At 36.5% G+C, this 13,329-nt stretch overlaps 1 protein-coding gene across 6 annotated transcripts in view; it reads left to right on the top strand.

Annotated features, from left to right (window-relative positions):
• ASPH (aspartate beta-hydroxylase) overlaps positions 1–13,329 on the top strand; it is a 111,780-nt gene that overhangs the window by 65,750 nt on the left and 32,701 nt on the right. For all 6 annotated transcript variants that reach the window (XM_058804323.1, XM_058804334.1, XM_058804318.1 and 3 more), the window contains 3 exons: positions 7,475–7,563; positions 9,987–10,073; positions 13,119–13,269. In XM_058804323.1, the coding sequence (XP_058660306.1) occupies positions 7,475–7,563; positions 9,987–10,073; positions 13,119–13,269 (327 nt within the window). The remainder of the gene's footprint in view (positions 1–7,474; positions 7,564–9,986; positions 10,074–13,118; positions 13,270–13,329) is intronic.

Here is a 13,329-nt window from a genome sequence, read left to right as displayed (position 1 = left end):
CATATATTGAATTTTAGCATAGGTGTATAAATAATAACATTCCCTTTTCAGAAATGATGAAGCATGTCAGTAAAAATGAATGCTGTTTGGCTGGAACACTCAGCTGCATTGCATTAGGAACAGAAGTACATGTAAGCCAGGCTTAGGACAATATCATTCCACACATGGCCCTGCCCCTTGGTGTCATTTTGATAACAGGTCAGCATTCACCACTGTTCACTCTAGGCTTTTACCTTTGAAGATATGTAGGATTCCACTGTGATACCAGTAGAGACCTAATCTGAGGAGATTAAAGTGCCATTCTTCTGACTAAATGTAGGGCTTTGCTGCAGGGATTTGCCCTAAATTCCATTGAGAACAGAGCTCTTGTCTGGAGAAAGAACTTACATGGTTAGGTCACCTCCAGCATTGTCTCCTGGAGTTAGGTGGGCTGAGTTCCACCCTTTCAAGCTCTGCTTATAACAGTATACATATTACCTATTGATTTGCAAATTTGATACAGGTTACAATTAAATACCTGTGAGCTGTGTGCAGAATGACCAACACAGAAGTGTAGTTGTCAAAGTCCAAAACTGCTGCATAATGCCATTCTGAATGAAATATATAGGACATTAGAATGTTACAGTGTAATTTTTTAATAGAAAGTCAATGCAGAAATTTCTTTCTGGTTTTGTCAGAGGATTGCTCAAGTCTAGCCTTTGAGTGAATCCAAAAGTCTTAATGGTGAAAGAGAGGTGAATGATAGAAATATATACCAAAATCAAAATTATCATTCTGCTGTTGTTTCTTATGATCAACATCTAACCAACCAACCAACAATAATTTCATACAGAAAGCCCTGTAGAATACTTTTTACTGCAAGGGAAATTGTCCTGGAATAACTGCAGTTAAAGATTTATTATAGTAATTAGATTCCAGCTTTATTAGTCTCTAAAATGCCTCAGTTTTTATTGTCTGATTGCTTCCCCAGATAAGTTAATTATAGTGGTTTTGCCTGTTCTACCAATAGAGTTTAGAAAGATCTTTTAATTATTCTAGTGCTCCTGGCTTAAATTGTGTAGCTGCAGTTTACTTGGGTTTATACATTTTAAGTTATCATTTATAGAAGCCCATAAAACAAGTAGATAACTTACACTCTCTGTATCTCACCTAATGAGTTTCCCAAACAACAGGACAATGACAGGAGTTTTTCATCATCATCAAATTCTCATTCAAGTGTCCAGTGAGATGCAGCACAATTTCCAAAACTAATTTGGGTAATGATATGGGGCTGGTATCAGGAGGGAGGACAATTGCTTGAGCAAATTTTGAATTCCAAGTAAAAGTCTACTAATATATGTATGTTCTTCAGAACATCATTGAAACTTTGAGCTGGGAAGGTGTAGGGTTGTTAGTGGGTGCCAAAGGGAATTAGTAAAACAGAAGGTCATGAAATTAGTTGGAAAACGACTACAGACCATCATCATCAATATCTACTTGTCATTGACCTACACTCAGAAGTTGCCATTCACAAGTTGCCAAGAGCATTGTTTTGGAATTTGTATCACAGCAGGGATGGGAGGATGTTTAGAAAACAAAGCCTATGACCCCCTCTGGAAATTGCTTCCTTAGTTTTTCAAAGTTTAAGACAGAGAACTGACAGGAGGAGCCTTTGCTACAAGTGACTTATGAGATTTTATTTCAGATTAACTTTAGAGATGGCATAACATAAGGAGACATAACTATATAGCTATAGTCTCTACAATTAAATAATTATAACTTCTATTAAAACTTCATTTAAGACTCAAATCATACAATTATAGAACAGTTTGGGTTGGAAAGGACCTTTAAAGGCCATTTTGTCCAAACCCTGCATTGAGGTCATTCAATTTTCTGGCTAGCAGTAAGCACAACATACAGTCAGTGGAGTAGGATTGTTCCAGTGTACTTCAAAAATCAGTAATTGGGGACCATGTGTCCTCAAGGTGGCTGTAAAGACTAGCTTTTATCTTGAATCACTTATATCTAACAGAGTAATTAAACTGGAGTCCTAACTCCTCTCTGTTTTGCATGTGAGTAATAGCAGATGTAATATCAAGGAAGCCACCAGGAATGCTCCCTTAACATCATAGTGACAATATGAATGAATCAATAAGTGAATAAAAAAATCTAATTACAAGAACCAAACAACATTTATGAGGTGGTTTGTTAGATAGGGAATAGTGTCTTTCCAACCTCATGTTTTCTCCCCCAAGTCCACAGAGGGATTGTAATGTTATTCTCTCACCGTTTCTGAGGACCTAGAAATTTCATTAAAGACAAGTTTAACAAGAAATACTTATGCTAATATGTAATATGGACTCTCACAGAGCAGGCCCCTCTCAATTGACTGTAAATCTCACAGCATTAGTTTCCAAAGACTGAAGCAAGACTGTTTATCCTGTGTGGAAGGCAACCTTTCCCCCAAAACCCCAAGTCAGGCCAGCAGGGCTGTCACTCATTGTTCTCAGTGAACAGACCAGGTTCAAAATGTCAGCTCCAGCACTGGAGGTAAGCCTGCCCCACAGCCACATCAATATTCTTAGGCTCTGAGTATAAGAAAGGGAGCAGAAGGCTTAAGAAGGGAATCATTAGGGCAAGAGGGAGGAGGAGAAAAGGGCAGCAGGTGGAAAACTGCCTATGGTGGTCCTAGTTGTGATTTCCTCCTGGTCATGGTTGCATATCACCTAGCAAGCTGTTTGAGGTGTCCTTCCTGGCATGTCTGTTGGAACAGAATAAAATCATAGAATTGTAGAATATCTGCTCCAAATATTTTACAAAGCACAGGAGTGAGAGATGATTTGTATTAAGTGTATGGAAGTGCATACTGTTTTTAGATACAAACACTAATTGTTCTGGAAGTGTTAATAGCAGCATGATGCTATCTCCTACTCACTTTGCTCTGGAAGAAAACTGTACATGCATCCTTTGATCAGAGGCTCAGAGTATGGCAGCAAGGACAAAACAATTCATGCTATGTGTTGTGGTAAAGATGCCCTATCTTTTAAATTATCTTCTCAGGAAACAGCAATTTGAAGCCTTTACAGTGTAGAAAATACCTTCATCCACTTAAATTTGCTATCTGTTAAAATGCCCAGTGTGTGGCATCTCTCTAGGGTAAAAGAAGTGTGTCAGTTGTCAAAGATAATCATGATAGCATTCAATATTTTTGTCCAATTATGGCTAATGTTAACTGGTTTGACATACCAGACTGATATCTTATCAGGCAGGTCATCAGTGTTTTCTCTTTTAGGAGAATGAGGTTTTCCTTAGCCTGGAAAATGGTGTTATATTTCTGATGAAAAGATGAAATGGAGAGATTTCACACACACAACCATTCCCACTTCTCTGGAAGCTAGAGAGGATTCATTTGCTCCATTATAAAAGTGGCATTATTAGTTATTTGTGACATTTCTGAGGTTTTTCTCTATTGCTTTGGACTTAGGGTCATATGTAATCAATTTTTTTGACATGTACTAGTTATCTCTTTTTGTTTTCCTTGTTTCCATGTAACTGCCTTAACATAATTATCTAGTTGGTGTTTAATACCAATTTCCAACCTTGGGTTCTGCTCAGTTACACAAGAATCTGCAGACATTTGATCATGTGAGCACATTAGTCTAGAAATTATAGAAAGTTTTAATTCCTTTATTATTATATCTTTAGGCAGCTTTTCACATTAAAAGTTATCAAGTATCAAGAAATGTAATTTTGTGATTAAATCAACAGTTTGCAAAATTGCTTTTCTGGTGCTGTTTGGATGCTTTCTTAAGGTAAATAGATCTGCTTCAAATGAAGATTTACAGAACTTGATTTTTTTAATGTTATTAGTATTTTATTTTTTACAGAAAAAGCTAATAAGAGCAGTGGGAATTGAGATTGCTTTCTATCACAAGACAAGTTTTTAATCACTTATGGCTTTTCTGGAATTATAGCACTGCAGTGAAATTTTGCATTGGGAAAATTTTTGGAGCTTCAATATTCTATTGCTGGCATTGGGCTAGGAGGAATCTCAGCTACTGAGATGACTGGCACAGTGAGCTCCTGTGAGGATTTCTTTGGTTGTCAAATGAGGGAGTGAAAGTTCCTTGTGTAGTTACAGTGTTGGCACTAAAGCACATTATCTTATAATAATACATTACAGAAGTTGTAGAACATATGACTAAGTGGGACCCTAAAGCTTACTTTGTCTCTTTAGTTGACTGAAGGCCTTATCAACTCTGTGCATTGTTCTTGGCAGATGCTTACACATCTTGTTAGTTCAAATAAACAGAATTTTTCGGTAATTAGAATTCCACAATTGCCCTCAGCAACCAGTTCTACTGTGCTTGCTCAGAGATAGTAGTTCCAGATGTTCAAGCCAAATTTTCTGTTATAGCCTTTTTTAAGCCTTCTCTTCCTTATCCTAACTATGATGATACAGAAAATAATTTATTCTTTTCATCTCTGTAGCTATGCTTTACAGGGTAGTGTGTGCCTGTCTTCCCGTGGCAAACTTTTTATTACTGCCTTTTGGCCTTTCTCACTGTTCTTACTTATTGTTGCTCCCCTCCCCACTCAGTTAAAGGCAAAATACTTTTAAACCAGTCTTCAAGAGTGATTCAATTCTGTTTATTAATTTGTTTACTTTTCCTTAATTTTGGTGTGATTCTCTTGTGGTCTGAAGAGTATCTAGCAGTGTGTTCATTATTATTCAAAAGTAATTTCTCTGTCCCTTGTAGAATTAAGACTGTCACTGCTTTTGGTGATGACAAGGTGCTTTTCAACATAAAACCAAAATATGCCTGGTATTTTAGTTTGCATTTACCAAAACAGTTATATGAAATATTTTGTCAAGTTTCATTGGATTATATGACAGGCTATTAAGTTTACTGTAATGTAATACATTGTAATACATTGCTACTTCTATTTTTTTTTTAATTCTGTATCTTGATAAATGAGATTTGAGATTGCTTGTCATCACTGGTAATAAAACAACTAGCATAGAGTTTCTTGTGAGACTTCTTCCCAGCTTGCTGCTTTTTCAGTGGAAACTGTTTTCTCTGAGGAAGTCTTCAGGAATCCTATGACAGCAGTCCTAGACATAATGCCTATTCTCCAAGGCTATTATTGAAAATCCTCAGTAGTATTCTTGAAAGTCCAGGATTATTACCATTAGGTAAAAGGATTATTACCATTTTAATGCTCAACCTAATTTGGACCACAAACCAACCAAGCAGTTGTGTGATCATGCACAACTTCAGTGTCATGATGAAATTTGTCATTGAAGAAAAATTACATATATTTTCCTCTGAAAACAGATAAGTTAACTTCTTTGTATCATTGAATTTAATATATTGGGTCACATCTGCTAAAGGATTATTGCACTAGAAGGAGGCAATGGATAATTTATTAAAATACCCCTGCAGGGAGATAGCAGGCTATCTGGTTAATATAGAGGAATGCGTGATGGTTACACTGAAAGCGCCCTGGTGAATCCTTTAACATAGAATAGAATGGGGGATGAAAATGATTGCTCGTTATATAATGTTTACTGTGTTATATTGGTGCCTAGCAGATGAATAATATTTATGTTAACAACTCCTTTCCAGCTTTGCATATTGATCTCCTGCTGGTCTAGGGCTGATATATAATTGTACTGAAAATAGGAAGATAGTACTTTTTTTTGTAATGGAGGATGGTAAATAGGTTCTTCTAACATATTACCCAAGTTGGATATGAAAAGGAAGATATTGTATCTTTGTGCCACAGACTTGTAAGATTTTAATTTACTTTTTTTTTCTGAGCTCTTTCTCACATCCTTGTAAACTTAAATGAACTGTAGAGAGTGTCCCAGAGGCAGTGGGAGTTTCCTGGTGGGTGGGAAAGCTTCTTTCCTTTGCCTCAAAGGAACCTCACTGTTGCCATGCTTACTGAGTTTGAGGAAGACCAAATGACTCTGTCTTTCCACGAATGCTCAAAGCTAAAAAGCTGACAAATAGCTGTTCTGCCTCACTGAAATACAGTTCCTGTGTAGCTGGCCGACCTTAAATAAAGATTTTCATTCATGATGTAAGAACTGAGAACTCACATTTTAGTTGCTGTTTATGTTACTTAGAGAACAGAAACTAAACCAAATGTTTGGTGGCAATATCACATTGGAAGCTCCCCAGATACTGCACCCAGAGGAACTGACAAGCCTCAGTTTTCTTCCGAACAGCAAAGCACAGTTTCACACGGCAGCTAAGAGCAAAATGAACCTAAAAAGTCCTCAAGGTCACTTGCTTTCATTGGTTCCTTGGGTTGATGTTTCTGGTTCTTCCACTCCTGCTGTTAAGCACGCCAGGCCTTAGAAACAGCAATGGTTTCTTGAAAAACTGAGCTGGCATATTTTTTAAAAAGAAAAAAAAAAAAAGCGAAACTCAACAAACCTTTTGCATGTTAAGGGTGTTCGTTTCAGGCCCAATGATATTATGTGAGAAACTTCTCACCTGTCAGTCACTGTGGACTGAGGGTTTGGAGTGGAGGGCTTCTCGCACTTGTAATAAGAGCTGTTCATGTGAATTTTACTGGATTTTACCTGGAAGAGAGCTAGTGCTGTGCCCCTTAACCATTATTATCATTAAATGCATGAAAAGGCAGTGAAGACATTGCTTTCCTATGAAATGGAGGATAATAAATAAGACAGAAAAAGACTGGCATCAGCGACAGATTATTAACCTTGGTGATCTGCACAGTAAAGTTCTTCCTTTTGTTCAGGTAGAACATCCATGCATTAGTTTCTGCCTGTTGCCTCTTGTTCTATTGTTTGGCAGCACTGAGAAGGGCCTGACTCCCTCCTCTTGTCATCTACTTTTAAGATATTTATACACATTGATGAGGTCCCCTCTCAGTCATTTCTTCTCAATGCTGAGCAGGCCCAACTCCCTCAGCCTTTCCTCATAAAAGAGACACTCCAGTCCCTTAATCATCCATCTTTATTGCCCTCCACTGGACCCACTCCAGGAGTTCCATGTCTCTCTTGTCCTGAGGAGCCCAGAACTGCACACAGCGCTCCAGATGCAGCCTCAGCAATTGCTCTAGGCAAAGCATATAGTCACAACTTTAAGAAATTACTAGTGTGCTCTGATGATCATGTTTTTCATGATACCATATAAGTGTAGGAAAATAACAGTTCCCTTTGCCCTTCCCTGTCAGTTGAACCATTTGGGAAAAAAAGATCCTTGACTGTAATGTGATGAAAACTGCTTTATTCTAAACTTAACTGCCAAGTTACTCAATTTGAATGACTGAAGTTTACTTTTTCAGATAGGAGTTTGTGACTGTAATAAGTAAGAAATCAGTTCCTTTTCAGAGTAATTTGAAACTGCCTTACTTGAAAATGATGCACTTTGCCAGCACAGTCCTGGCTAAGTGTTACTCCAGGCAATTGAAATAAGAAAGAAGTAATGAACTGTCTGTTTGTTCAATCTTCTAGCTAAAAAGAAGAAGAAGCCAAAGCTCTTAAACAAGTTTGATAAGACCATAAAAGCTGAACTAGATGCTGCAGAAAAACTACGTAAAAAAGTAAGTTTTGAATGTTTCTCTCAGTACTGTACACAGTGGATAAAAATCAATAAATTAAATATTTGTAAAAAGAGAGAATGAATTTTAGATTACTTTTTGTGAAATTAACTTTTTGAAATAGTCAGTACATATTTGTGCTTCAAGTTTAATTTCCGCTGGATAGTTTGTCTTAAATTTTTTCAAGTTGTACGTGAATGTCTGTTCATGTGTGTTTGTTAACCTTGTTGATGTGTAGCCTAATCATGTAGCCTAATTTCTGCTTAAATGAAACATCAAACAGGGTCAGTTCTGTCCTATCACTCTTGTCCAGCTGACTACTGAAGTCAAACGCTACCAGATAACTCTGTGTGTGTTAGCAGGGATCTCTCAGTGAGTGTTCTGCTGCCTCATGAGCATTAGGTGCAAATCACTGGAGTAGGTATTGTTTCTGTTGAGATTCTGAGTCCTGGGAGTGCCTAGGCTGCTGTACAGCTGCTTAGAGGATGAAACAGATGTTCCTGCTTCTCACCAGGGGCAGCAAGACCTTCACATCAATCATTCAGTTTGGGTAGTTCTGAATTTAATAATTTGACCATGAAAAAGAAATAAAAAGCTCACCAAGCTCCTCAGTCATTTCCCCCTTATAGCTTCCAATTTTGTACTTTCATTTTAATTTTTCAGAAAATAATGCCTTTGCAGAGATGTCCCTTTTCCAGATAGGAGATTATGTACTAAAGCAAGATTGTGGCTGTTAAAAATGAGGAACTTCAAGTCTTTTGAATGTATTTCTTGTTAAAACTCTGATATGTCTCACAGACAGTCCTAGAATATAAAGAACAACTGCAGGTCTTTGCTGTACCCTAGATTTGAGGTGGATGAGCAGTGGGATATAATATTTTCAGTACCATAAAATAAAAGCCAATTTGATCATTGCAGGTGCAGGATATGTTTGATTTTCAAAACTGGGCAGTTTTGACTTTATCTTGCCACCCATGCAGCCCCAGAGTTCTGGTAGACTGGAGGGCTCTTGCATAGGCAGCACTAACTTCTGGCTGCCACTGCTGCTGTTCCTCACTAGAAACCTTCTTTACATGTTAGAATACAAAAACAAAACAAATTTTCATGCTTCTTGTTACTTAAGCAATTGGTTTATCAGAAATAGGCATAATAGACACATTTGATAAATCTGTAGAGTCAGCTTGTTGACTCCCTTTTCCTGCTGTATTTCTTGATATGTTACAGATAGTTCTTACATGTCATGTAGGAATCAGGATAAATTTAGGAGCAAATCAGACATGTATAATATTTGAAGATAGCAAGGCAAGTTGTGTATAATTCATACACATATAACTCATATTTATAAAGCTGTAAAGAGGTGGAAGTGGCAGCAAGATCTATCGCCAAATGTTGCCAAGCAGTGCTGGTACCTTTTTGACAGTGGGGCTGGTTCTTCTCAACATCCATCTGAACTTGCTAGTCAGTGTCCATCACGGGATCAAGATCCATCATGAGAATACCACAGTTACATTTGGACTTGTGTGACATGTCCTGAGGGACATTGTCATGCAAAAAACTTGAAGGAAACAGCCATACATTGTGGTTGAGTCTACAGTATTTCCCTTAGAAGAACTGTAGTTGTGATGCTGTTCATCATGAGAAGTATGCATTTCCACCTGTCTCCAGAATTTTCTTCCTGTTCTCTATTATTTCTGGTCTGGAGTTTGTTATTTGTGACAGTGTTCACAGGGGTTTTCAGTTGAGGGAAGAGACAGAGATCTGACTCTATATTTTAGAAGGCTTGATTTATTATTTTATGATATATATTATATTAAAACTATACTAAAAGAATAGAAGAAAAGGTTCTCTTCAGAAGGCTAGCTAAGCTAAGAATAGAAAGGAAAGAATGATAACAAAGGCAGCTGTCTCGGACTCTCTCTCCGAGCCAGCTGTGCTGTGATCAGCCATTAATGACAACAAGCACATGAGACCAATCACAGATCTATCTGTTGCATTGCACAGCAGCAGATAATCATTGTTTACAATTTGTTCCTGAGGCTTCTCAGCTTCTCAGGAGGAAAAAATCTTAAGGAAAGGATTTTTCATAAAAAGATGTCTGTGACAGTTATTAGCAGTACGGTCTTTACTATTCTATGCAGACAGGTTATTTTAATCTCAATATTTTGTTCAGCAAACAAGGAAAACTGAGTAAAGTATGAAAAATCAAGTTATTATTTTTCACCATGAAAATTAGATTATATTGTTTCATAAATAATGTCAATTCCTCTTAAAAAGGCAATCCCAACAAAAGTCTGAGTGAAAGCCATTGATTCAGTCTGCATTGTTTGGTGTTTGTTCTTTAATTGTAAAATTAATGTGTTATTAGGTCCTGCATCCTTCAGCATTTTTATTAGATAGAATTGCTGATAAATATCTCTGCTTTTCAGGGGAAAGTTGAAGAAGCTCTAAGGGCCTTTGAAGCATTAGTGAATCAATATCCACAAAGTCCTCGAGCAAGATACGGGAAAGCACAGGTACTTAAAAAAAAGTGATAGGTGTTGAAAAAAGCTAAATTAAACATTTTGTTTTACCAGTAGTTATAAACACTATGTGGAATTAATTTATAAATTTATGCTGGTTTTGTAGGTAAAAAAAAGAATCGTGATCTGTCATATCTATCTCTTCAGTCAACTGTCCTTCCTCAATTGCTTTGGCAGCTTTTGTGGAACTTCAGTGGGAAGTACTGTAAATAACAAAAAAAATAAGGTACATCCTGTAGATCTCAGGAGAGCTGTGAGGTGAATGGCAAGAGATAAATACCGACTAATGGCCCAGTGCAGGAACAACAGGCAGAGCCTACCTGTTACATACTATTTGTTGTAGCTGGGAAATCAGCATGTGTGTCAGCCTGGGATAAATGCTGCTTTTTGCTCTAGTGGGAATAGAGAAGAGGATTTGGAGTTTTTAGAGAGAAAGAGTTAAGGGATAAAGAGCACAAATTCTCAGGCAGTGAGGCTTAATTAGCTTTACTTGTAGAGTGAGTTATATTTCAGGTGTTTCCCTTCAAAAACAATACTAAAAAAACCCAACCAAAACCCAGAAGGCATCAGAAAATAATCTCTGCATTTATAATACTTTTAGTCTGTGTTGAGATGTCTCAAAAGGGAATAGTAGTAGGATAATCCTGCTGCACTAGGAGTAATAAAAAACTCCTTGAAGTCATATTAATCAGGATAAAAAAGTGAAGCCCTCACTGCAGGAAGGAATGGTGCTGTTAGACAATTGATGCGGACCTTGGAGTCACAACCAGTCTCCACTTGGTTAATAATAGTCATGCTAAAATAATAGTCATGATGTGATTATCGAAAAATCTATCACACAGGCACTTGATAGAGAGCAGACCAAATGCTTCAGTGCTCTCTGTGGTGACAGTTTGTTGAACACTTTGCCTTTTTACAGTAGGAGACAGCTTTGTTCATACACATGATGAACTTACCTCTGTTAAGTTACACTTTTAATATTTACCAATTTATACAAATCATATTTAATAGAATATGCTTCCCGCCTCCTCAATGGCTTTAGGGAGAAGTGCAGATCGCTGCAGGCAGTTGTGAAATTTATTCTCATTCAGAATTCCCATCTCAGTGACCCAACTTCATTTGTCCATTTACAGCAATTTGTAGCTGCCTACTGCTACTTTAGTAATCCATGAAAGGTCAATACAGACCAAGATCTGAAGAGATAATTAGGTGCATTTCCTGGGAGTGTGTAAAAACAATAATAAATTCGTTTTCTGTAGCCTTTGAAGGTTCATACTAGTCATTTTGCTGAACAGTCATATTAATATTATCAATGGCAATTTTATTGAACCCAGTATGTGTAAGTTTAAGCTGTTTGAAGGAAGAGGAAAACCATGGGCTACAGACAGATGAATTATTCTTAACATTTGCATTGTAACACAGATTTATTTTTAAATGGGGATTCATACCAACAAAATTCATTTAAATTTGCTACTTCTCATCACTAACTAAAAGTAAAACTGCAAATGATAAAGTTAAAGGCCTTGAAGGTTAAAGCTAAAGAAGATCAAGAATTCACCACAAAAGTGTAGTTCTCCTTTTCTTTGAAGAACAAAACAGCATTACATGCTAATTTTGTAGATTCAATTTTTAATAAGACATGAGGATTGATTTGTTCTGGATCCTTTAATGGCTTTAAAAGGCAGCTGTTTCCCAAAAAAACCTGCAAATTATTTAATTGTTGGTGTGTTTTTCAGAAATATGAGCAATTGTTTATTTGCTGTCTGAATTACACATGAGCCAGATAAAATGATACTCTACAGAATTCTTAACATCTTTAGAGCTGGAAAGAACCATGGATAAATTTTTAATCTCCTTATATGATTTATACTGGTGGAGTTATGCAGTGCTGACAATTCTTGCTTCTTTGTTATATTTCTGGAGTATTCTTTGCCCTGCAATACCTTTAAAAAAAGGATAAATAAATTTCCTAGTGAATGTACATCAGAAAAAATAAGTTATTGCTTTAAACTGATTTCTGAAGTTGTCTCTGAAAGCTGCTTGATGAACTGTTTGTCTGAATACCCATATTTTTTTGGTATTTCCAATACTAAGTTTTAAAACAACTCAAGGAAAAAACTAAAGGACAGAAGTGCAAAAAGATTTCAGATACTTGTTATAACATATAGAGAAAACAGAGGTGAAGCAATTTAATTTAATGTGTGCATCTTTGATGCAACAGTGAATTTAAATAGACCAACAACAACTTCTGCACCATCATGCTTGCAATACATGCTCCATGACTCTTGTCTTAAGAACAAACATAAGCCAATAAATTTAGAAATATTTGAGAAAAATGCATTAAACATGTGAAAATACATACATTTCTATAAACAATTAAAAGTAAGGCTTTAAAAATTCTGCATTTGAGACATAGTCTTTTTCAGCTATGGAAGCAAAGTATGAACATGCCTTACCAGAGGTGAGATCAGTCATAGCTTCTGTTAGATTCACTGAAGCTGTAATTTCACTGTAGAGAGCTCATATTTCCTTTGGTCTGCTTCTGAATTTGATGCACAAATTTATGTTTTGAAGGAGTAGCAGAGTACATATTCTATCAATGTATGGAAGGCAAAAGGCAATTCCTAATTCATTTTGCAATAAAGAGTGTAAACAAATGTGTCAGAATAGATAAAAATGTTTGTTGGTGTGTTTTGACCCATGTATTGCTTTCAAAGTAAGGCTTAGTATACAAATAGTCCATGGGCAAAATTTTGCATTTCTCCTATGTTATTAAAACAGATTGCTTCATCTGGTTTTGAAAGCAGGGATTATGAATTCTACAAATATTAATCAAAAATCTGTGTTAATCTATGTTTTAGGTGCAAATTTTCTCATCCTTCTCCTTTCAAATAATCTATAGGTAACAAGATTTAATGGTAGTTCTAGTGTGCTTTGCCATAAAGCAGAATCCATATTCTAACAATTGCATAATTTCCTGGTAAGAAAATAGTTGGTTTTAAGACTAATGGGTTATAATGGTTTTGTTATTGTTTCTAGTCTGAAGATGACTTAGCTGAGAAAATGAGGAGCAATGAGATGCTGCAACAAGCTATCAACACCTATGATGAGGTGGTTAGTCTGCCAAATGTCCCTTCAGACCTGATAAAACTGAGCTTGAAGCGAGAAGCAGACAGGCAGCAGTTCCTTGGTAAGTTTTGAGGATGGTATAAAAATGTTATTTGGTGGTATAAAAGTGTTATTTCTGCAC

Source organism: Ammospiza caudacuta, chromosome 1, assembly GCF_027887145.1.
Source record: "Ammospiza caudacuta isolate bAmmCau1 chromosome 1, bAmmCau1.pri, whole genome shotgun sequence".
Taxonomy (NCBI): domain Eukaryota; kingdom Metazoa; phylum Chordata; class Aves; order Passeriformes; family Passerellidae; genus Ammospiza; species Ammospiza caudacuta.
Note: the sequence above shows the minus strand (reverse complement) of the source record. Positions and strands in the feature narration are given on the sequence as shown.